Source organism: Calliphora vicina, chromosome 4 (assembly GCF_958450345.1).
Source record: "Calliphora vicina chromosome 4, idCalVici1.1, whole genome shotgun sequence".
Classification (NCBI taxonomy): domain Eukaryota; kingdom Metazoa; phylum Arthropoda; class Insecta; order Diptera; family Calliphoridae; genus Calliphora; species Calliphora vicina.
The window spans coordinates 113,195,373-113,218,949 of record NC_088783.1 but is presented as its reverse complement, the minus strand read 5'-3'; the positions used below and the strand labels follow the sequence as shown (position 1 = coordinate 113,218,949).

The following is a 23,577-nucleotide window of genomic DNA, read 5'->3' as shown; positions in this document are numbered from 1 at the left end:
TTTTAATAAATATAAAACGTTTAAGCTGCTAATACGATTTGAAAAAAAACCTATTAGAAATGCAAAGGAGGATTTATATAGAAATAGCAAATAAAACACATTTTATTAAAAATTAACAAGTGATTTTTTAATCAATTTTTACAAAATTTAACACATTTTTTCTTAATACTTATTTAACAATTGCTGGAATCTTTGGTGGAGTTTCTAAATATTTATGTTTTTATATAAAATTATTATCATTTTGACACACAAGCTGCGGGCAGCAAGAGGGATAGGGCTGACGCATGTCCGATTCAATGCTGCAGGTGGCATTGGGTTGTATATTATGGCGGCCACAGCTTGAAAATAAGATAAAAATTTATTAATTTTAATAATTATATTGTGGAATATAGAGTTTTCTAGAGACTGGACTATAGACTCAACATTAGTCTGGAATATAGACTATTTTATAGTTTGACTATAAACTATTCAACATGACTATTTCATTGACTATAAACTATTCAATAATCTGGACTATAGACTATTCAATAGCCTTGACTATAGACAAGCTATAGTCTTGACTGCAGACAAGTAATAGTCTTGACTATAGTCAAGCAATAGTCTTGACTGTAGTCAAGAAATAGTCTTGACTGTAGTCAAGCAATAGTCTTGACTGTAGTCAAGCAATAGTCTTGACTGTAGTCAAGTAATAGTCTTCACTATAGTGAAGCAATAGTCTTGACTATAGTCAAGCAATGGTCTTGACTATAGTCAAGCAATGGTCTTGACTATAGTCAAGCAATAGTCTTGACTATAGTCAAGCAATAGTCTTGACTATAGTCAAGCAAAAGTCTTGACTATAGTCAAGCAAAAGTCTTGACTATAGTCAAGCAATAGTCTTGACTATAGTAAAGCAATAGTCCTGACTATAGTCAAGCAATAGTCTTGACTATAGTCAAGCAATAGGCTTTACTATAGTCAAGCAATAGTCTTGGCTATAGTAAAGCCATAGTCTCGACTATAGCCAAGCAATAGTCTTGACTGTAGACAAGTATTAGTCTTGACTATAGACAAGTAATAGTCTTGACTATAGACAAGTAATAGTCTTGACTATAGACAAGTAATAGTCTTGACTATAGACAAGTAATAGTCTTGACTATAGACAAGTAATAGTCTTGACTATAGACAAGTAATAGTCTTGACTATAGACAAGTAATAGTCTTGACTATAGACAAGTAATAGTCTTGACTATAGTCAGGTAATAGTCTTGACTATAGACAAGTAATAGTCTTGACTATAGACAAGTAATAGTCTAGACTATAGACAAGTAATAGTATAGGCTATAGACAAGTAATAGTCTAGGCAATAGTCAAGTAATAGTCTTGACTATAGTCAAGCAATAGTCTTGACTATAGTCAAGCAATAGTCTTGACTATAGTCAAGCAATAGTCATGACTATAGTCAAGCAATAGTCATGACTATAGTCAAGCAATAGTCATGACTATAGTCAAGCAATAGTCATGACTATAGTCAAGCAATAGTATTGACTATAGTCAAGCAATAGTTTTGACTATAGTCAAGCAATAGTTTTGACTATAGTCAAGCAATAGTTTTGACTATAGTCAAGCAATAGTCTTGACTATAGTCAAGCAATAGTCTTGACTATAGTCAAGCAATAGTCTTGACTACAGACAAGTAATAGTATTGACTATAGACAAGAAATAGTCTTGACTATAGACAAGAAATAGTCTTGACTATAGTCAAGCAATAGTCTTGACTATAGACAAGCAATAGTCTTGACTATAGACAAGCAATAGTCTTGACTATAGACAAGCAATAGTCTTGACTATAGACAAGTAATAGTCTTGACTATAGTCAGGTAATAGTCTTGACTATAGTCAGGTAATAGTCTTGACTATAGACAAGTAATAGTCTTGACTATAGACAAGTAATAGTCTTGACTATAGACAAATAATAGTCTTGACTATAAACAAGTAATAGTCTTGACTGTAGTCAAGTAATAGTCTTGACTGTAGTCAAGTAATAGTCTTGACTGTAGTCAAGTAATAGTCTTGACTGTAGTCAAGTAATAGTCTTGACTGTAGTCAAGTAATAGTCTTGACTGTAGTCAAGTAATAGTCTTGACTGTAGTCAAGTAATAGTCTTGACTGTAGTCAAGTAATAGTCTTGACTATATTCAAGCAATAGTCTCTTGACTATATTCAAGCAATAGTCTTGACTATAGACAAGTAATAGTCTTGACTATGGACAAGTAATAGTATTGAATATAGACAAGTAATAGTCTTGAGTATAGTCTAGTTAATAGTCTTAGACTAGAAGCTGTTTTATAGTCTCGACTATTATCTATTCCATAGTCTCGATTATGGACTATTCTATAGTCTTGACTAGTAGTTAATATTTGTAAAGTAAATTGTTTTTTCAGCTTCTTTTGCACTTTAAATTAACTTTTCACTGAATTTTACTTAAAACTTACAATTCCATAACTAAAACATAATCCGAACGGCAATAAATACGCTCACAATGACCTTCCCGATTTAGGGGTGTAAACGATTGATTGATGGGTATGGCCTGTTGTAGCTCTTCATAATAGCACTGATTGGGAAAATCTAAAAATTCATAATTAAAAGATATAACTTATTAATTGCCGAATTATTTTAATTAAGTAAACACTTGTTTAACACACCTTTGTGTACGGCATTGCCACGATAACGCACATCAGCCAGGGCCACAGCCAGAGTTAGGCTTAAGACAAATAAATTTACACAAAATTTCATTTTGAAAGTTTTAATTTCTGTAAAATTTTCTTTTATTTTATTTTAAAAGTTAAAAAACTATTACGTTTTATTTTTTTCTTTCACTAAAAGTAAAAACACTTGAACGGAAATAAACGTTACTTTTGAAATGACGATCGTGAGAGCGACTCAATTTGCGACTGTTGTGTATTCAATTAATTTTTGTTGCTTTTATATAAAATTAATTATTCTTTTTTGTGTTTTTATCTTACTACCTACATACGAATTTTTTTGTTTAATGTAGAATACTGTATACGTAAATACTACAATAATAAAAAATTTACTAAAGTTTATTTTGTTTAAAAATCTACAAGCATTTCGTAAGTTTAATTTAAATGATTACGACAGTAAGGACAATCACAGTGTAATTTAAGAATTTAAAACATTACAACGGAAAATTATCTACATCTGTGATAATCCCCAATATTTTACTCTTGTAATTGTACTGTACAATTTGTTCGTCTTCTTGATTCTCTCTTTCTCTCAATTCGCAAAGAGTTGAATTAATTAAAAAAGTCACAGTTATTTGAAGAAGCTGACTAAATTAAACACATACACCTAAAAGATCGTGGTAAACTGTCAGAAAAATATTTAAACAACAACTTTTTTTAATATTTAAATTAATTATATTATTAAATATTAATATTTACAAAGCAATAACGATTTGTAGAAAACAATTGATTAAATGTGGCAAAAAAAAATATCTGGGGAAGAACTAATAATAAATTAAAATTGTTAAGATCACAAGAAAATGTTAGTAAAATTAATGAAATTCAGCCCAATTATGGATAAAAAATTACGCGAGAGTTTGTTCCCCGGGAATTTTTTACCATTGAATTTGAATAGGAAAAATGGGAAAAGAGAAAAAAACTCCCGGGGAATTTTTATTCATAATTGGGCTGATTATGTTCAGTAGTCTATAATATAGACTAGAGTTTAGTCTATAATATAGACTAGAGTTTAGTCTATAATATAGACTAGAAACTATAATATATGTAGACTATAATATAGATTAAAATTTTAATTAAAAAATATTTGTAAATAAATCTTAAACTATTGCAGTTAAAAATCAAACAAAAGTGTATAAAATTAGTAAGCTTATCATGACCTTGAAAATATGCCTTTAATCTCAAAATTAAATAAAACTTAACGAAAAAAAACCCTGTTAAAATTCTAAGTAAACATTAGCATAACCTTAAAAACCTTAACAATGATGACAGCTTCATCTTGCCCTGCAACTTATCACTTGAAATGAAATTTAAATAATAAATATTTATTTACTTGTGGCTGTTAAATTATTAAAACATTGTTGTAAAGAAAATAACAGCAAACATTAAACTTGAAATTAAAACGTTAAGGGCCTTAAAGCAAATTAACATACTGAGTGTTTGTTTTTAAAGTAGCAACAAATAAAGTAATTGCTTTTAAGAGTTCAAGACAAATCGGGAATACCCTGTTTTGTAACATTTTGTAGAGCAACACTTGCTGACTTGTTTGTCACCTTGCCTTTTGCCGTTTTATACTATTTCGTAACAAAATTTACTTAGTTTTATCCATTTTTTTTATTTTTGTATTGTTTATGAGCTTTTTAATTTAAATTAATTAACAGCACTGTTCAGCACTTGTAAACAGTGATGTCAATTGTTACTATATGTTTTAAGGTTAACATTCCAAACTGAATGTCATCATTCTAAAGAAGAAGCATAGAGTAATCGTAAACATAAACAAAAAGAAGAAGCATAGGGTGACCATGTTATTAAGAGAATAATTTACGTGAGCAATAAAAAAAAATAACTAAACTTCAACAGATGTACAAGATATTAAATAGTTTTTAATTTTAAACAAATATAAAGAAAATAAGACATATCGGAAATTAGTTTTTTATTAAAAGATATACGGAAAATAGTTCAATTAGCTTATTATTAGCAATAAACAACTAACAAGCGGACGAATAACGGTTAGTACTTAAGCTTAGTTTAATTGGACATTGTTGCGAAAAAAAATACTTAACCAGTCATTGCGAAAATGAACCTTAAATCAAGATAACATCTGGAGTAGCCAGAGACAAAACAATGTAAAGAGGTTTATCAATTAATTTCCGTCTTTGAAGTGTTCATAATGAATGAATATCAATTACTTATAAAGTGTTTACTTAACTCTAATAAAACATTATTCAAATTATGATTTAACATTGTGTTCATTGATTCTTAAAGTTTGTTTTACCGGTATTCATTTGTTTATTATTGTATGATTTCTGTCTGACATCATTTTCAGTTTGCTCCCCAGTTTAATGAGTTTTATTTATATTACTGACCTATTTTTATCAAGTTTATTTTAATATTGGTTTTTTCGCTTGAATTTTGTTTATTTTTTGATTTTATTGTAGGAAAAAATAAACAGGTTGTGCATTTAATTATTTACAAATAAATATTAAATAAAGCAAAATGTATTTTTTATTGTCTCAATTTAATAACCAGTTTTATTTTTGGTTTAAGAAAAAAAACGAAACAATAGTTTTTTATAAATATAATAAAATTAGCATTTAGACCGTTAATTTAAATATAAATTTAGACACATTGTTACTAGTAAAAGCAGCTTTTTATTAAAAATTATTCAAGGATCATTTGTTTTAATTTTGTTTTCACTTTTACCGAACTTCCCACCCATAGTGTCCTCTATTTATGGCCATTTCTAAACTGCTTGTTATTGCTTTTTCTCTAGTTTTTGTTGTTTTTCTCAAATCTGTTATATTCTATGCTAATTTTTTTGAATATTTATTGTAAATTATGATCACTTTATTTCCAAGTTGAAATTTATTTATTTTTTGTTTGTTGTTATTTTAATATAAGTATATACATATATATTTTAATTTAGTATAACATCATCTTTTTATTTATTAACATTTTTTTTCACACTATTATTATTATTTAAATCTCTATCCAATAAAAACCAGCAAAATTTTAATAATAATGATTTGAAACAAAGGCAAAAACAAAAAAATTAGTCATTCTTTAGAAAGAAATTACATACAATGAAATTGTAGAAATTTAGAAAATTTAATTTTAGTCTACGAGAAACTTTGTAAACGTAGAGTTTAAGAAACTTAACACAGAAAAGAAACGGTCGCCAGCAGTTTAAAGTAAATAAATTTTAAAGAAAAATATTTAGAAATTTGTTGTAAATAATTACAAATTTAAAAGAGAAATTCAATATTAAACAAGTGATTGAAACAAATTATTACAAAAAGTTTAATTAAACAGTTTTAAAACAGAAATAAAAAATAAATTTTAAAATCTCCGATTTAGATTTGAATTTAGCCTATAAAATAGACTATAAACTAGACCTTAAAATAGACTAAAAGTCTTGTCTATAAATTAGACTAAAAGTCTAGTCTTCTATAAACAAGACTAGAAGTCTAGTCTTGAAGCTAGACTAAAAATCTAGTCTAGGCTAGACTAGAGTCTAGTCTATAAAATAGACTAGAGTCTAGCCTATAAAATAGAATAGAGTCTAGCCTATAAAATAAACTAGAATCTAGCCTATAAAATAAACTAGAGTCTAGACTAGACTAGAGCCTAGCCTATAAAATAGACTAGACTAGAGCCTAGCCTATAAAATAGACTAGACTAGAGCCTAGCCTATAAAATAGACTACACTAGAGTCTAGTCTATAAACTAGACTAGAGTCTAGTCTATAAACTAGACTAGAGACTAGTCTATAAACTAGACTAGAGTCTAGTCTATAAACTAGACTAGAGACTAGTCTATAAACTAGACTAGAGTCTAGTCTATAAAATAGACTAGAGTCTAGTCTATAAAATAGACTAGAGTCTAGCCTATAAAATAAACTAGAGTCTAGACTAGACTAGAGCCTAGCCTATAAAATAGACTAGACTAGAGCCTAGCCTATAAAATAGACTAGACTAGAGCCTAGCCTATAAAATAGACTACACTAGAGTCTAGTCTATAAACTAGACTAGAGTCTAGTCTATAAACTAGACTAGAGTCTAGTCTATAAACTAGAGTCTAGTCTATAAACAAGACCAGAGTCTAGTCTATAAACTAGACTAGAGACTAGTCTATAAACTAGACTAGAGTCTAGTCTATAAACTAGACTAGAGTCTAGTCTATAAACTAGACTAGAGTCTAGTCTATAAACTAGACTAGAGTCTAGTCTATAAACTAGACTAGAGTCTAGTCTATAAACTAGACTAGAGTCTAGTCTATAAACTAGACTAGAGTCTAGTCTATAAACTAGACTAGAGTCTAGTCTATAAACTAGACTAGAGTCTAGTCTATAAACTAGACTAGAGTCTAGTCTATAAACAAGACCAGAGTCTAGTCTATAAACTAGACTAGAGACTAGTCTATAAACTAGACTAGAGTCTAGTCTATAAACTAGACTAGAGTCTAGTCTATAAACTAGACTAGAGTCTAGTCTATAAACTAGACTAGAGTCTAGTCTATAAACTAGACTAGAGTCTAGTCTATAAACTAGACTAGAGTCTAGTCTATAAACTAGACTAGAGTCTAGTCTATAAACTAGACTAGAGTCTAGTCTATAAACTAGACTAGAGTCTAGTCTATAAACTAGACTAGAGTCTAGTCTATAAAATAGACTAGAGTCTAGTCTATAAAATAGACTAGAGTCTAGTCTATAAAATAGACTAGAGTCTAGTCTATAAACTAGACTAGAGTCTAGTCTATAAACTAGACTAGAGTCTAGTCTATAAACTAGACTAGAGTCTAGTCTATAAACTAGACTAGAGTCTAGTCTATAAACTAGACTAGAGTCTAGTCTATAAACTAGACTAGAGTCTAGTATATAAACTAGACTAGAGTCTAGTCTATAAACTAGACTAGAGTCTAGTCTATAAACTAGACTAGAGTATAGTCTATAAACTAGACTAGAGTCTAGTCTATAAACTAGACTAGAGTCTAGTCTATAAACTAGACTAGAGTCTAGTATATAAACTAGACTAGAGTCTAGTCTATAAACTAGACTAGAGTCTAGTCTATAAACTAGACTAGAGTCTAGTCTATAAACTAGACTAGAGTCTAGTCTATAAACTAGACTAGAGTCTAGTATATAAACTAGACTAGAGACTAGTCTATAAACTAGACTAGAGTCTAGTCTATAAACTAGACTAGAGTCTAGTCTATAAACTAGACTAGAGTCTAGTCTAAAAACTAGACTAGAGTCTAGTCTATAAACTAGACTAGAGTCTAGTCTATAAACTAGACTAGAGTCTAGTATATAAACTAGACTAGAGTCTAGTCTATAAACTAGACTAGAGTCTAGTCTATAAACTAGACTAGAGTCTAGTCTATAAACTAGACTAGAGTCTAGTCTATAAACTAGACTAGAGTCTAGTCTATAAACTAGACTAGAGTCTAGTATATAAACTAGACTAGAGTCTAGTCTATAAACTAGACTAGAGTCTAGTCTATAAACTAGACTAGAGTCTAGTCTATAAACTAGACTAGAGTCTAGTCTATAAACTAGACTAGAGTCTAGTATATAAACTAGACTAGAGACTAGTCTATAAACTAGACTAGAGTCTAGTCTATAAACTAGACTAGAGTCTAGTCTATAAACTAGACTAGAGTCTAGTCTAAAAACTAGACTAGAGTCTAGTCTATAAACTAGACTAGAGTCTAGTCTATAAACTAGACTAGAGTCTAGTCTATAAACTAGACTAGAGTCTAGTCTATAAACTAGACTAGAGTCTAGTCTATAAACTAGACTAGAGTCTAGTCTATAAACTAGAGTCTAGTCTATAAACAAGACCAGAGTCTAGACTAGAGTCGTCTAGCCTATAAAATAGACTAGAGTCGTCTAGCCTATAAAATAGACTAGAGTCTATAAAATAGACTAAACTAGTGTCGTCTAGCCTATAAAATAGACTAGACTAGTTTCTAGCTTATAAACTAGACTAGTTTCTAAACTACAGTCAATCAATTTTTCATTTCCAGTTCCTTTTCTATATCACAAAGTACGCTTTGTTATTCCTCCAAATGTCTCATAAACATCAAATTCTTGTTGTCATTTTGGCTGCTTTTGCCTGGAGCGTGACCTCATTTAGTCTACAATTTCTGGGGAATATGAAACATCCAGGTGGGGATCGAATATTATCATAATATTGTTAAGAAATTATTTAATTATAACTCCTTTCTTTCAGATCTACCAGATTATTGTTACTTTGAAGAATACAACATATCCATACCGGTTAATAAAACAATTTATCCCACTGATATGGATGCGGTGTGTTTCAAGGTCTATTGTCGTGAAGACTTTGTGCTGCAAATAAAGCAGTAAGTTTCCATAGATATATCACAATAGGAAATTTCACATACTTGATGATTTTCATTTTTTATGTTATTGAAAAACTTGTTTGCTAAATATTTGTGAATATTGTAATTGTATTTCTTGAAAATTGTTTAATTGATTTTTGTTATTGTTTTAGCTGTGATCGTGTGATGGCCCACCGTCATTGTGATGAAAGTCCTTATGACTATAGCAAACCATATCCTCAATGCTGCCCCATAATTAAATGCAAAAATGATGTTTAAATTTATTAACATTTAAATATTATGTAATATACTAATTTATTTATTTATCAAAACTATTATTATTATTAATATTTATATTTATTTATTTATGTTATTTTATTAGTATTAAGGTGTATTTGGTGTAAATTTATTTTTATTTATTTTTTTTATATATTAAAATACTAAAAAAATAGTTAATACCTAAAATCGAGTTTTGTTTACTTTTTGTGTTTATTGTTAAGCAATTACATAGTAAAATTAATATGGAAATTTATGAAGTATAGAAGCCTATTCCCGGTGATCATGTCATCAGTTTCTTTCTTATTTATTTTTTTTACATTTTTCTACATCGTTTCCAAATGCATGTTACATGTTAACAGTAAATGTTTATACTTGTCAGAATTATGCTTCTTCTTCTTCGAAATAGCCATTCACACAGAATGTTAACATGGTTGCTAAAATGTAAACAAATCCTGGTAAACCATGGTTTCTTTTTATAATTTTTGGTCCATATCCAGGAAATGAGGGTTTAAGACCTGATTTTCAACCATTGTAGGACCGAATTACTAAGGCGTTATATTGGAAAGGTCTTTGAAATATCTTTCAAAGGGAAAAATATTTATTACCCCGATTTTTTTTCTACCAAAAAAAAGTTCTTGTTATAAAATTTTTTTCACTAATAAATTTTTTTTTTTAAACAAAAAAATTTCCAAAAAATTTTTAAAAAATTAAAAAAGAAATTTAAAAAATTTTTTTTCGCTAATAGATTTAAAAAAAAAATGCAACTTTTCCAAATGCTTTTGGAATTGGTGTAGAAATTATTTTTATTATCTCATTTCATACTATGTAATACATAATACCTATTAGCTACATCCCTGCATTGATCTTAAAGCCCTCTATAAATAGCTCACCATTTCTAACGATTGTTAGTCAGTTGCTTTCGAGAACTTTAAACGTACAAATCAATAAGATTAAGAAGTGTTTAAACATGAAGTACATCCTATTAGTTCTGTGCACAGTTTTGGCTGTTTTTGCTTTAGCTCAAGGTAATTACTATGTAATAAATAATTTATTTACGATCATTTGTATAATTTTAAATAATTTTTCTAACTTTAGCTGATGAGTGCAAATTTGAGGGTCATGTTATGAAAGTTGGAGAAACATACTCGCCAACCGGTGAATGTATTGAATATAGTTGTGTTGGACCCAATTCCATAACGGGTAAAACGTAAGTGTGTGAGTTTTTTTTTTGGAACAAATTTAAAATTTTAAACAATTCTTTAAATTTTGTATTTTAAGTCATTTAACTGTATTTTATACCCTTCGCCATGAGTGGCAAGGATATATATAAGTTTGTCATTTCGTTTGTAATTTCTACATTTTTCATTTGCGACCCCACGAAGTATATATGTATATTCTGGATCGTTATAGATAGCGAAGTCGATATAGCCATGTCCGTCCGTCTGTATGTTAAAATCAACTTTCCGTAGCCCCTAAATAACTTACATACATGATTCATACATCAATATGTCAGGAATTCTTCCGGCTCGGTTGCTCTTTAAAATCGACAAAATCGGCTCACAAATGGCTGAGATATAAGAAAAAAAACCTGGAAAACCTCGATTTTTCGCCTATTTTTGATCTATATGTGGATTACTAAGCCCTTAATATAGACAATATGGATATCTAATGATAGATATTTTATAGATACATTGCAACGATGTAGATAAAGCTGTAGTAAGTTGGACCTACAATGGGTCAAAATCGGGAAAAATATTTTTTAACCCGAATTTTTTCATAACAATTTTTTTTTTCTTAAATTATTTTTCCAAAAAAAAAAGTTTTTAAACATCGACAATTTTTTTTTTAAAAAATTTAAAAAAAAATTCGAAAAAACTTTTTTTAAAAAAAATTAAGAAACAATTTCGAAAAGAAAAAATTTAAAAAAAAACTTTTTTATAAAAAAATTTCGAAAAAAAAAATTAATTTTTAAGTGTAAATTGGTGAGGGTATCAGATTCGGCACAGCCGAATATAGCTCTCTTACTTGTTTTTTTCTTAATTTTAATATGAAACTTGGTCAATTGTTTGATCCTCTTAATTTTTAGCTTTTTTGTTGATTTTTATATGTTTTTTTATTAATTTTGTTCAGTTTTTTGTGTAACAAACTTCAGACAAGGTTAAATTAAATATAATCTGTCGCCTCACTCTCTCTTTCTAGCTGTGGTTCGCGGTTCCAATTGTAATCAGCAGGTTATACAAACATGTATTTGTTTTGTTTACATGTCAGTTTGTAATTCATTTATTTACTTTCATTTGACAGTGTGTTTGTGTTTGTTTACCTTTCATAAACAATGTTGCCATATTGTAACTTTAAACATACCCTTTAAATTGTTAAAGAATATTACAAATTGTAACCAAATACGTTTAATATTTGCAATACGAAAATGTAATTAGGCATTTATATATGAAATTTAAATTATTTTAATTTCTCCAAAAAAAAAAAATTTATCTTTTAACAAATGAATGCTCTATTTTACTGTTTCTTCATATTTGTTTGTGTTTCCATCAATTAAACTTTTTTATTATAAATTAAGTTTGAAAAGTTCTTGATCTAAGAGAGTACATATGAAAATATTGTGAAATCGTCTATTGTGGCCGTTAAAATAATTTTCAAATTTTCGAAAATATATTTATTTTGCTATTTTTTTATAAAACTACAAAATATGTATTGAAATTTTTAATTTTTTTTACAGCTGCCCCGAATTTCAAACAGGTAAATCCTGCAAACGCATTGCCGGTGACAGCTCCAAGCCGTATCCCCAGTGTTGTCCCAAGCCTGAATGTTAACATTAAATGTATATTGTCGATTTTGAAGGATTTACATGTATAAAAAAAATAATTTCAATAAAAATTCCAAAAAAAAAATATTGCAAAAGAAAATTTTCAAGTTTTTTTTTTTAAAAAATACGATTCTCATATCCAAATACCATTTACCATATTTAAAATTCCGTTTGTAATTGCTTTTATATGTATTTATTTTTGAACTTAAAGAGCACAAATATATGTACATATTTTCCGGTTTTTCAAAAATGTTTCTATTGTATTTATGAGTTTTAACTTCTGCTCATACACCAAATTTATATTTAACCTAGTGAAATATAGTACATATAAAGCTCTTGTTGGTCAAGGTCAATTAAAAAATTTTGCTTTTTGATAAGAAATTCTTAGGAAATCTTGAAACCAAGTTTATTTTTTTGTTTGAAATTTATAATTTTTAGAAAAGATAAGACTTCAAGCTTAGTACCTTTGTTTAGTATATTTCCAGTATTTTAATCTTTTAATTTTGTTTTCCTTAAACATTTAATTAGTTTTTATTAAAATGTTTAAGCAACGACAAGTATTTTTAGCATTATTGGCTGTAGTTGCTGTAAATGCAATGGGCTTCAGTTTACAGTACAAGGGAAATATGAGACATCCAGGTAAGGGGATGTGAAAGGAGAAACTTTTTCAAAATATTCAAATTTGTTTCAGAATTTTCATTCTAAAGCATTTCAAATTAAATTTTGAATAAGTAAGAGAGCTATATTCGGCTGTGCCGAATCTTATATACCATTTACCAAATTATACTTCAAAATAAAAATTTTAGATATTTTTACAAACAAAATTAATTTTTTTTCCAAAGTTGTTTTTTTAATTTTTTGGAAATTTTAAAATTTTTTTTTTTTAAATTTAAAATTTTTTTTTAAATTTAAATTTTTTTTTTTGTTTTTTAATTTTTTTTAATATTTAGCGAAAAAAAATTGTTGGTGAAAAAAAAATCGGGTTAAAAAATATTTTTTCCGATTTTGACCCATTATATGTAGGTCCAACTTAATATAGTTGAAAATGACGTCGTTACAAAGGTCTTTGAAATATCTATCATTAGATATCCATATTGTCTATATTAATGACTTAGTAATCCAGATATAAATCAAAAATAGTTCAAAATTCGAGGTTGTCCTGGTTTTTTCCTTATATCTCAGCCATTTGTGGGCCGATTATGTCGATTTTAAACCGAGCCTGAAGAATTCCGGATATATAGATGTATGAATCGTGTATGTAAGTTATTTGGGCACTTCGGAAAATTTGATTTCAACAGACATGGCTCAATTGGATCCAGAATATATATACTTTATAGGATCGGAAAATTATATTGTGGAAATTACAAACGGAATGACAAACTTATATCTACCCTTCTCACGGTGATTTTTAATATTTAAATTGAGATACTTTTAATTAATTTTGATACGACTTGTAATTTACGGTCGTTATTTAAAGTGTTAGTTAAAAATGACGATATGGCAACATCGCTAAAAAAAGGTAAACAAAAACAAACCAAAGAAGAACCAATCAAAACAAAGTAAATGAAGGATATGACAGTTAGATTACAATTGAAACTGCTGACGGCAAACCACAGCAAAACAGAGAGCGATGCTTTATAATTAAGCAAACACAAGATTTTTTAATATAAATAATAGAATAAAATGTATAAAAATAGAAATGAATGAAATTAGATCAAAATAATATTAAAATTTAGAAAAAATAATAAAATTGTCGACAGCATTTAATATGACAAAGTTATGGTCATATTAAGCTAAGAATTTATTAATTAAAAAAAGTAACTGCCTGTTTCTCTAAATGAGAACACCAAATAAATTTTTAAATTTTTTATTGTTTTCAATATAAAATACGAAAGAAAATGTTCGTTCGCATTTAGAGAAACAGGCAGAAGTGTAGTTTTTGTTTAGTTATTTGTTATTTAGGGAAAATTTTCTAAATTGTTTTATTCCAAGGCCACAAAATATTTTTTTTTTAAATTTAACTATTTGTATATTTATTTAAGAAAATCATTAAAATAATAAGCATTCCACTTAAATTAATTTATTGCTAATATTTTGTTTCTCTTTATCACAGAACTCCCTAACCATTGCTATTTTACCGAACATGACCTCACCATACCCATCAATGAGACTGTTTACCCTACAAATCTAAAGTATACTTGTGTTAAAGTGTTATGCCGCGAAGATTTTGTGCTGGAAATTAGACAGTAAGTTGAAAATATTAGTTTTCACACAAAATTGTAATCACAACTTCGAATTAATTAATTAAATTTGAGCTTAATTCACTAAAATTTAAATTTTTTTTGTTTCCATTACAGTTGCCAAAACCTAGACCCCCATCACATTTGCCAACATACAGCCTATGATTACACTAAACCCTATCCAGACTGCTGTCCCATTGTCACTTGTGAGGATAGAGTATATCGCAGTGAAAATTACTAGAAAAATCTAAAAAAATATTTAAAACAAAATGCAGCTAAAAATAATGAAAGTTTTTTTTTGGTTTCTTTATAGCGTTTTATTTTAATTTAAACGATTTAAACACTTTTAACTTTTATAAACTTTTACCGTTTGTTTACTTTGACGCCGGCACATAAACCGGCTTTTATATCTCCCTACTTTTCTGAGACTTTTATGCTAATTTTTTTTAAGAAATTCAAATAAAAATTTTGGAAAAAAAACGTTTCCAACAAGCGTGTATAGCATTAAATTGTAAAACCAAAATAAAATGTGTTTGTTTTAATAATTATTATGACTATATTATTGATGTATATTTGTTTCAGTTGAAATACGTAAACAATTGGGAAAAAAGATTCATAAATAAATATTAATGTTTAGCAAAATATTAAAAAAAAACAATATACAGTAGCTGTTAACACTGCTTCCATAAGAAATTTTGAAAGTTGAAAATTATTTAGGGTTAATTTCATCATAAACTATTAAAAGTAAGATTAAGATTTAACAGACATTTAACCACTTAATAGAAAAAATCACAACACAATTGGAATTTTGCTGATGATACTTTTCAACAACAGCAGCCCTGATCCAAGAACTGATAAAATCAATGATAACTCACCAATATACTAGAAAATAATTGTTTTTGAACTCCGGATCACTTTTTTCTTTATTGCATCAATAATTTAAGCAAAAAAACTCGTAAAACTATCCTTTCTATTAACAAGGGAAGAAATTTACTTTTCTTCTTCTTCTTATAAGTTCGATTCACTATAAACTGTCTTTCACTTCAGGGATGGAAAGTGGAAAAAACAATATTTGTTTTACCCTCAGCACACCTGTTACAACAACAGATAAATTCAAATATAACACACCAAAATACTAAAAAAATAATAGTTTTTGATCCTCAGGCTCACTTTTTTAAATAGCCCCAATAATTTAAGCAAAAAAAACTCGCAAAAAGGGAAAGAAATTTCATTTTCTTGTTCAGTTTATAATGCTATTCACTATAAATTGATATGTTCTTCAGGGATGGATAGTGACAATTTTTGTTCTGCCCTTAGCAGAGCAGTTACAACAACAGATAAAATCAAATATAATCCACAAATATACTAGAAAAATCATTTTTGATCCTCAGAGTCACTTTTTATTAAATGCTTCAATAGTTTAAGCAAAAGCACTCAAAAAATAAATTCTATTTACAAAGAAAGAAATTTACTCTTCTTTTTAAAAGAGCGATTCACTATAAATTGTTATACAATCCAGGGAAGGCAAGTGAAAATAATTGTTTTTCAACAATATTTAAAGGATTTTAATAAAAAAAAAATATGATTTTATTTGAAAAAATTTAAAAAAATTGCCAATTAATCTTCTAATTTTGGAAATGGTGTAATTTTTTTTTTTTTAAGATTAAGCTTATTTTTGTTGATCTTGTCATCTAAAACTTACTAAAAAAACAAAAAAATTCTCACACACATGTATGCATACCTACTTAGTAAACTACTTGCACCCCGAATTTGACCTTAAAGCCCAGTATAAATAGCTGATCACTTCTAACTATTGATAATCAGTTGTTTTCAAGAACTTAAACCGGACACATCATTAAGATTAAAAAAGCAAATAAACATGAAGAGCTTCCTATTAGTTTTGTGCGCAATTTTGGCTGTTTTCGCTTTTGCTCAAGGTAATTAATTTAATTTGTTTATGAAATTTCTTATTATTGGGTAATTAATTTTAAATTATGTTGTCTTATTTTAGCCGATGAATGCAATATTGAAGGTCATGTTGTTAAGGTAGGAGAAACCTACTCCCTGCCCGGTAAATGTACTGAAATCAAATGTAATGGACCTAATGCTTTCTCCGCCAAAACGTAAGTGCTATTCTTTGTTAATTGATTTCAATGAAATAATTACCTATTAAAAGGAATTAAACAAGTTAAAAGAATTTTAATATTTAACTTATTAAACATATCAAGTTAAATTTGTGATGAAATTTTTGAATTAAACCATTTTTGAACTTTTTTAAGAAAATTGTAATTTCGAACATTCAAAATTATGTAAAAAATGGAGATAAAATCTATAATTTTCATTCTCAAATGGTTTACAAACATAAAATCCCCATTTGGTCCATTTTAAACAATTTCGAATTTAAGTTCGAATTTTCGAACATAGTCCCAAATGTGTTAAATTTAAAATTTTGTAACAAATAAAATAAAATTATAATGCAATTTAAAAATTTTTTACATTTTAACTATTTTCGAATTTTTTTTAAAGAAAATTGTAATTTCGAACATTCAAAATTATGTAAAAAATGGTGATAAAATTTATAATTTTTATTCTCAAATGGTTTACAAGCATAAAACCCCCATTTTGACCATTTTAAACAATTTCGAATTTAAGTTCGAATTTTCGAACATAGTCAAAAATGTGTTAAATTTAAAATTTTTTAACAAATCAATTAAAATTATAATGAAATTTTTAAATTTGTTTAAGTTAAACTATTTTCGAACTTGTTTTTAAGAAAATTGTAGTTTCGAACATTCAAAATTATGTAAAAAATGGCGATAAAATTTATAATTTTTATACTCAAATAGTTTTCAAACATAAAAAACCCCATTTTGTCCATTTTAAACAATTTCGAATTTAAGTTCGAATTTTCGAACATAGTCCCAAATGTGTTAAATTTCAAAAACAAATCAAATAAAATTATTATGAAATTTTTAAATTTGTTTAAGTTAAACCATTTTTGAAATTCTTTTAAAGAAAATTTTAATTTCGAACATTAAAAATTATGTAAAAAATGGTGATAAAATTTATAATATTTATTCTCAAATGGTTTACAAACATAAAAACCCCATTTTGGACAATTTAAACCATTTCGAACTTAAGTTCAAATTTTCGAACATAGTCCAAAATGTGTTAAATTTCAAATTTTGTAACAAATAAAATAAAATTATAATGAAATTCTAATTTTTTTTTTTAAATTAAACTATTTTCGAAATTTTTTTAGAGAAAATTGTAATTTCGAATATTAAAAATTATGTAAAAAAGGTGAAATATATTGTAAAATTTATTCTCAAATGGTTTACAAACATAAAAAAACGCATTTTGGTCTTTTTAAACCATTTCGAATTTTCGAACATTGTCTAAAGTAGTTATTTTGAAATTATATGTCAATTAAAATAATGTATTTAGCTAAATTTTTAAAACTTAATAACAAAAATACTTTTTCTTTACAGCTGCCCAGATGTGCAATCCTTGAAACCCTGCAAATATATACCCCAAGACAATTCCAAACCTTATCCTCAATGCTGTCCCCGTCATGAATGTTAAGCTATGAATTTGTATTTTGTAAATTAAGATGTTGATAAAGTGAAATAAATAACAAAAAAATCAAATTTTAAAAAGTTTTTTTTAAATTTTGAATAAATTATAAAAATAAAGAAAATTTTTCTGAAAAAATTTAAAGATTTTGTTTTATTATTCAATACTTTATTTCAATATTTTTGTGTTTTTGTTATTTTATAAATACATACTTTTTCTTACACATAAATATATATGGTTTGTTTTAGTTGCAAAAATTTTTCTATATTGTTAAATATTTAGTTGTTTTTTATTGTTTATAAACATTTGTCCCATATAAATCGTATACAATTAAAAATTAAATATATTTTTCCTGTTGACTATATAAATTTTCAAACAATTTATAATTTTTGTCTTTATTTTTTTTTTGTAATAAGTGTAAAAGCTTAATAGTTTTTTTTTTGTTTTCTTAATAATTATATTAATTTTCAAATATTAATATATAAATTTTGAGAAAAACCTGAGCTAATCTAGGCTAGTGTTTATAATTTTTCGCTTTTTTTTTAAGTGGACTTATAAAATTTCGAAATAGAATTTTTCAGTTGCAGATTTTACTACATTAAACAATAAGTAGTGTAGCATACCTTGAGGCTAAATGAAAATTTTGCGAAACAAGTAAGAGTGCTATATTCGGCTGTGCAGAATATTATATACCCTTCACCAAAGTATAGTTTGGTGAAAAAACTAAAATTCAAACAAAAAATTCAATTTCGAACAATGAAAATTATAAAAATTTTGGTTTAAAATATTAAAAATTGGTAAAATGAGGTTTTCAAATGCATTTAAAAAGTTTAAAATCTTTTTTGGAACAATTTAAAATTTTTCGAACTTAAGTTCGAATTTTCGAACATAACTCAAAATGTAGAAATTTCATATTTTGAACATAAATTTATTAAAAACAAGTTAAAATTTCAACAATTCCGACAAAATATTGATTTCGAACTAAAAATTTTTGAATATTTTAATTTCGAACATATTGAAAATCAGTTAATTTTTAAAAAAACTATTTAAAAGTAACGAAATTATGTAACAAATTTTAATTTTTCTTTCTTCTTTTTCTTTATTTTGAACAAAAATGAAGAAATTTTCAATTTCGAACATTGAAAATTATGAAATTTGTTCAATCATTTTTTAAATAACGTTAAAATTTTCATTTAAAAAGTTGAAATCTCATTTTTGACAACTTTTAAAATTTCGAACTTAAGTTCGATTTATCGAACATATTTCAAAATATTGAAATTTCACATTTGTAACAGAAATTTGGTAAAAACAGGATGTGAAATATTAATAATTTTAACAAAAAAATTAATTTAGTATTGAAAAACTTCAAATATTTTAATTTCGAACTTAAAAACATATTTTCGAACATCATCAATTTTATAATAACTACTTTAAATTAACGAATTTATTTAACAAATTTTAATTTTTCGATAAAAAAAATCAAATTTTGAAAAAATTTTCGAATATTTCTCAAAATTAAGAAATTTCCATTTTATTACCCAACATTTTTTAGAAACATGTTAAAATTTTAATTATTCCCAAATAAAATTTGATTTAGAACTAAAAATTTAAAAAAAAATGTTTTAAATAAAAAAAAAACTAAAAATTTCATTGAGAAAAATCATTTATATATATTTTTGGAATAAAAACAATATTAAATTAAAAACTAATTACAAAAATAAAATGAATTAAGACTGTCTTTTTTTGTGTTTAAAATTTTGCATAAAATTACCCAAACAAAAAACACAACAATTCATTTGATAAAAATCATAAACAATTACAATTTCAGCGTACGTAATTAAAATAAAAGTAAAATGTTGAAATACAAAATACAACTACAATTAAAATAGCCTAATTCACAAACAAAATCTTTCATTCGATATTAAGAAAGAGGCTATAAAACTAAAAACTATTTATATAGAGCTAAAATTAAAGACAAAGTTAGGAAATAAAACCCAGGACTAATCTTGTAAAGAATCAATAGTACTTGTTAAAGAGTTCGAAGAGGACGTAAGTAAATCTCATTGACGTGCCGAACGTTCGGTTTCCATTAGGCATTCACGTACTAGTATGCGGGCATGTACAATGCCACGTTTCAGACGTTCCGTTGAAGTACGCGATCCCGTATATGTGGGCCGTATATCACGACCCATTTCTTCGATGATAGCCAACAGTTGGGCGTATTTGGTGAGGCCATTATTTTGTGCATTGTTTTGGCTAGCAGAGGCCAGCAGGTTGGAGTTTGAGGTCATGGCTGTTGTCATGTTAGATGAATGGGTGTTTGTTAAGATTAGGGGTGAAGTTGATTGTGGATATTTGAGAAGTGAGGGTGTGGAGACACCACCACCACCATTTGAGGTAATGCTAACATTATGGTTTGTATTTGGTATGGGTGTCATGGACAGTTGTGAGGCCAATTGTGATGACAAGATCGAGGAGTTGCGGGGATTAGCTGGCGTCAAGGTAATGGAGGGTGAGGCTGTAGTATTTGCTTGCTGTTGCAGTAAAGCTAATTGGGCTTGCAACTGTTGGGTGTACTGCAAAGCTGCTGCCGCCACTGCTGCATTTGAGGTATTACCACTGGCCACGGCCGCCGCCACTTGACTTAGTTGCTGATGATAGTCTCGTTCGCGCTTAGAATGGCCATACATATCCCGGCCACTGGACGAGTGTCCCCCTCTAATATCATCCCGCTCATTTGAGCTCATGTTGTGGGAATGACGATCACGCGGCGTATGATGTATTGCGGAGATTTGTATTTGAGGCTGCTGTTCACGCTGTTCCCGTTGCTGCTGATAGTTGTAGAAATTTTGTACCTGTGACCGTGGTATTGGGGTCACAGTGACGTCACTCAATTTGGATTCTACAGCTTGTATGTCCATTATATCCATGTTATCTACACTTTATTCTTTAAATTTCTTCCAAGAAATTGCTACACAAGTTTAAATATTTGTTAAACTCTTTAGTTTTACTTAAAATCACTAGTTTTTTTGGTTTTTTTCGCACAAAAGTTTTGGTGTGTTTTGGTACAATGCAATTTTATTTTGTTGGAGAAAAGTATTTTCTGTAAATGTCAAACGTAGTAGAAGGAAAAAAGAAACACAGTGTACAAAAGTGTTGTTGTTTATATGAATAACGGGTAATTGTTTTGTTTACAATTTGGAAATAGTAGCAGGGTTGAAACAGATAGTAGTAGGACAATAAAGAAATACACTGAGCAAATGTAATGGTTGTTTTTAATTATAAAATATAAAATTTATTAATAAATGCTTTTTCTATTAAAAAAAATGAAATATCGTATAAATATTTCAACTAATTTATCTATAAAAAGAAATTTACAAACTTTATTTACCAAATAAAACAAATTTATTGCAGTAATTCACTAAGACAACAATTTTTTACTTAGCGGACAATTGCTTAACATAACAAATTTCGGAACATTGCAAAAAGGTTTCTAAACCATATTGTATTTTAGAATAAATTATGAAAATATACACTCCCAATAAACCAGAAAACGATATGATAGCAAAAAGTAATTTACACGGGGTGTTTGTCAGTCATGGTAAAAGTCAAATTGTCAATCAGATAAGGTTTACATGTGTTCTCGTCGTAGAATTATTTTTTTTTTGGGTTTTTTAAACCCAGCATGTTCTCATCAAATCCTCTACATAAGATTGTTTTTAAAAAATACTGTTTCTTTGTCATTTGATGTAAAATATTGTTTTATTTTTAAAAAAATTCCAAGAAAAGTTTAAAATAAAATGTCTAGATCTTCCGGCTAGATTAAATCTAGCTAAATGAAAATAAAATCGCTAGTTCTAGCCAGAAAATGACTAAATTGGCAACCTTGCATGTCATACTCCTTGGTGCAACTCAAGGCGAAAACACAAGATAATTTGACAGCTCAAACATCTAAACAACATTAATCAGCTGTGCTATTAACACCACCTGGTATTTAAATTCGCCTTGGTGCAACTATTTAAATAAAATTAACGGTACTTGTCTGACACTAAATATAAAAACACAAACATATGAATAAAGGAAATCAGCTGTTTGGCAAGTAACAGTAATAATGGCAAAATAAACGTGGAAAAACATAAACATTGATAAATTTGTACTCGAGTGCAAGAATTTAAAAAAGGAAATAAACCTGTACGAAAACCTTAAGAAAATCCGCCCTAAAAAAAACATAGATTTTTTTAATAGTTTTATTTACTATCATTAGACAATTTTCGGTTGTCGAGGTAACTGTCATGAAGGCGACGGTTGGTTTTATAATTGTAACAAAATAATAAAAAAAAAGAGAAAAAGTGTGTAAAAGAAGAAAAATAAAACTACCACAAAAAAAAGTACAAAGAAAAATATGAACACTAAATAAGCAAAATACAAAAAGAAAGAAAAAAACTTGTGCCTGATTGAAAAAACGAAATACAAGCTGTTTTAGTTTTTAAGTAGGGGCCGCTCTAAAGCAGTGATGTTCAAAAATAAAAATGAAGATATTTGGTGAGAGAGCTACCCAGCAAACATAATGTCAAACACTTAAAATAACAACAAAATGAAGAAAGTTTAAATTTAGAATTTTTGTCAAATAAAACCAATTTATTAAATGAATATAATTTAAATTTTATGGAAATGAAAGAATATACATTATACGGCCGAAATACTCTCAAATTTTTTATTTATTTTTAACTTTGTTTTTTTGTGTTCAATTGTAATTGAAACGCGTGTGTTTGCTATGCTTCATCCAAAAACCAACCAACAACAATGCTTATTGAATTTCTGAAAAAATGAGACATTTATTAACAAATGTGTTTAAATTTTTTAAACAATTGTTGTATGGGATGAACATCACTGAGAGTCTAAAGGCAGCGGCACTAATAACAGCATACAAATAATAGTAGTAGTGTGACACAAGCATAAAAAATAATAATACAAAAAAAATATCAACTAATAATGCCGATACACTACTATAATACAATTGATTTGATTACCATTTTAGGAAATATTTAATTGAAAAAAAAAATCAAACGTAAAGAATTAATTAATAAAGCAAAAGTGTGAAAATAAAATTGTTATTAATTTTATATTAAAACAATATCAGTGAGAGTGTAACGTAATAAATAAAGGGGTTTGTTTAATAAAATTATTAAAGAAAACTAAGTTTTCTTTGAAAAAAAGTTGAAAATATCTACATAAATGCAAAAAACTTTATATTACTCTTTTTTTTGGCTTGATTCATTATATATGACTTGCATAAGACTTTAATTACAATTTTCTGTGGTGTTTTATATACATATTTGTTACCTTTTTTCCATTATAATGTAGATTTTCTTTGTTTTCATTCATCTGCCACTTCCTCTTTGTTGTAAGTTTTATTTTCATAGTTGTTGGTTCAATTTCCATGCAATGTAACCAACCAAAAATGTTTAATGTAAATTTTCCAACAAATACTAAAACTCACTTCATGGCTTCATGGTTGCAACAAAAGCGACAAGCGACAGAGCTGCATTGGTATGGTATTCAGGCAGCTGCCCAAA

The 23,577-nt window shown here is 27.4% G+C and overlaps 6 protein-coding genes across 6 annotated transcripts; 4 read left to right on the top strand and 2 right to left on the bottom strand.

Annotated features, from left to right (window-relative positions):
• Positions 1–100: 100 nt before the first annotated feature.
• Positions 101–2,849, bottom strand: LOC135957428 (uncharacterized). The gene is made up of 3 exons (XM_065508168.1): positions 2,684–2,849; positions 2,474–2,606; positions 101–338 (listed from the first exon to the last, which is right to left on the bottom strand). The coding sequence occupies exons 1-3, from the start codon at positions 2,772–2,774 to the stop codon at positions 221–223; spliced, it is 342 nt and encodes a 113-aa protein (XP_065364240.1). The 5' UTR covers positions 2,775–2,849; the 3' UTR covers positions 101–220.
• Positions 2,850–5,768: 2,919 nt separating this feature from the next.
• LOC135958693 (uncharacterized) lies at positions 5,769–9,364 on the top strand. The gene is made up of 4 exons (XM_065509584.1): positions 5,769–5,931; positions 8,768–8,909; positions 8,974–9,106; positions 9,259–9,364. Exons 2-4 carry the CDS (start codon positions 8,810–8,812, stop codon positions 9,362–9,364), a joined length of 339 nt encoding a protein of 112 aa, XP_065365656.1. The 5' UTR covers positions 5,769–5,931; positions 8,768–8,809.
• A 917-nt stretch (positions 9,365–10,281) lies between these two features.
• LOC135959132 (venom peptide Pc-like) lies at positions 10,282–12,285 on the top strand. Its single transcript, XM_065510166.1, has 3 exons — positions 10,282–10,389; positions 10,460–10,571; positions 12,099–12,285. The coding sequence occupies exons 1-3, from the start codon at positions 10,332–10,334 to the stop codon at positions 12,190–12,192; spliced, it is 264 nt and encodes an 87-aa protein (XP_065366238.1). The 5' UTR covers positions 10,282–10,331; the 3' UTR covers positions 12,193–12,285.
• Positions 12,286–12,662: 377 nt separating this feature from the next.
• LOC135958762 (uncharacterized) lies at positions 12,663–14,953 on the top strand. Its single transcript, XM_065509657.1, has 3 exons — positions 12,663–12,824; positions 14,299–14,431; positions 14,543–14,953. Exons 1-3 carry the CDS (start codon positions 12,725–12,727, stop codon positions 14,664–14,666), a joined length of 357 nt encoding a protein of 118 aa, XP_065365729.1. The 5' UTR covers positions 12,663–12,724; the 3' UTR covers positions 14,667–14,953.
• A 1,265-nt stretch (positions 14,954–16,218) lies between these two features.
• On the top strand, positions 16,219–18,084 carry LOC135957935 (la1-like protein 13). The gene is made up of 3 exons (XM_065508782.1): positions 16,219–16,362; positions 16,437–16,548; positions 17,917–18,084. The coding sequence occupies exons 1-3, from the start codon at positions 16,305–16,307 to the stop codon at positions 18,008–18,010; spliced, it is 264 nt and encodes an 87-aa protein (XP_065364854.1). The 5' UTR covers positions 16,219–16,304; the 3' UTR covers positions 18,011–18,084.
• Positions 18,085–19,646: 1,562 nt separating this feature from the next.
• Positions 19,647–21,115, bottom strand: CDK2AP1 (CDK2-associated protein 1). The gene has a single exon (XM_065509102.1). The coding sequence runs from the start codon at positions 20,929–20,931 to the stop codon at positions 20,062–20,064; it is 870 nt and encodes a 289-aa protein (XP_065365174.1). The 5' UTR covers positions 20,932–21,115; the 3' UTR covers positions 19,647–20,061.
• Between the last annotated feature and the right edge of the window lie 2,462 nt (positions 21,116–23,577).

Bases quoted from the DNA above. Each gene is read 5' to 3' on its own strand.
- LOC135957428 (XM_065508168.1), bottom strand. From the start codon at position 2,774: ATGAAATTTTGTGTAAATTTATTTGTCTTAAGCCTAACTCTGGCTGTG. The intron at 2,607-2,683 runs GTGTGTTAAACA...ATGAATTTTTAG, and splicing joins TGGCAATGCCGTACACAAAG to ATTTTCCCAATCAGTGCTAT. The intron at 339-2,473 runs GTAAGTTTTAAG...CTTATTTTCAAG, and splicing joins TATGTTTTAGTTATGGAATT to CTGTGGCCGCCATAATATAC.
- LOC135958693 (XM_065509584.1), top strand. From the start codon at position 8,810: ATGTCTCATAAACATCAAATTCTTGTTGTCATTTTGGCTGCTTTTGCC. The intron at 8,910-8,973 runs GTGGGGATCGAA...CCTTTCTTTCAG, and splicing joins GGGGAATATGAAACATCCAG to ATCTACCAGATTATTGTTAC. The intron at 9,107-9,258 runs GTAAGTTTCCAT...TTATTGTTTTAG, and splicing joins TTTGTGCTGCAAATAAAGCA to CTGTGATCGTGTGATGGCCC.
- LOC135959132 (XM_065510166.1), top strand. From the start codon at position 10,332: ATGAAGTACATCCTATTAGTTCTGTGCACAGTTTTGGCTGTTTTTGCT. The intron at 10,390-10,459 runs GTAATTACTATG...TTCTAACTTTAG, and splicing joins TGTTTTTGCTTTAGCTCAAG to CTGATGAGTGCAAATTTGAG. The intron at 10,572-12,098 runs GTAAGTGTGTGA...TTTTTTTTACAG, and splicing joins AATTCCATAACGGGTAAAAC to CTGCCCCGAATTTCAAACAG.
- LOC135958762 (XM_065509657.1), top strand. From the start codon at position 12,725: ATGTTTAAGCAACGACAAGTATTTTTAGCATTATTGGCTGTAGTTGCT. The intron at 12,825-14,298 runs GTAAGGGGATGT...TCTTTATCACAG, and splicing joins GGGAAATATGAGACATCCAG to AACTCCCTAACCATTGCTAT. The intron at 14,432-14,542 runs GTAAGTTGAAAA...TTTCCATTACAG, and splicing joins TTTGTGCTGGAAATTAGACA to TTGCCAAAACCTAGACCCCC.
- LOC135957935 (XM_065508782.1), top strand. From the start codon at position 16,305: ATGAAGAGCTTCCTATTAGTTTTGTGCGCAATTTTGGCTGTTTTCGCT. The intron at 16,363-16,436 runs GTAATTAATTTA...GTCTTATTTTAG, and splicing joins TGTTTTCGCTTTTGCTCAAG to CCGATGAATGCAATATTGAA. The intron at 16,549-17,916 runs GTAAGTGCTATT...TTTTCTTTACAG, and splicing joins AATGCTTTCTCCGCCAAAAC to CTGCCCAGATGTGCAATCCT.
- CDK2AP1 (XM_065509102.1), bottom strand. From the start codon at position 20,931: ATGGATATAATGGACATACAAGCTGTAGAATCCAAATTGAGTGACGTC.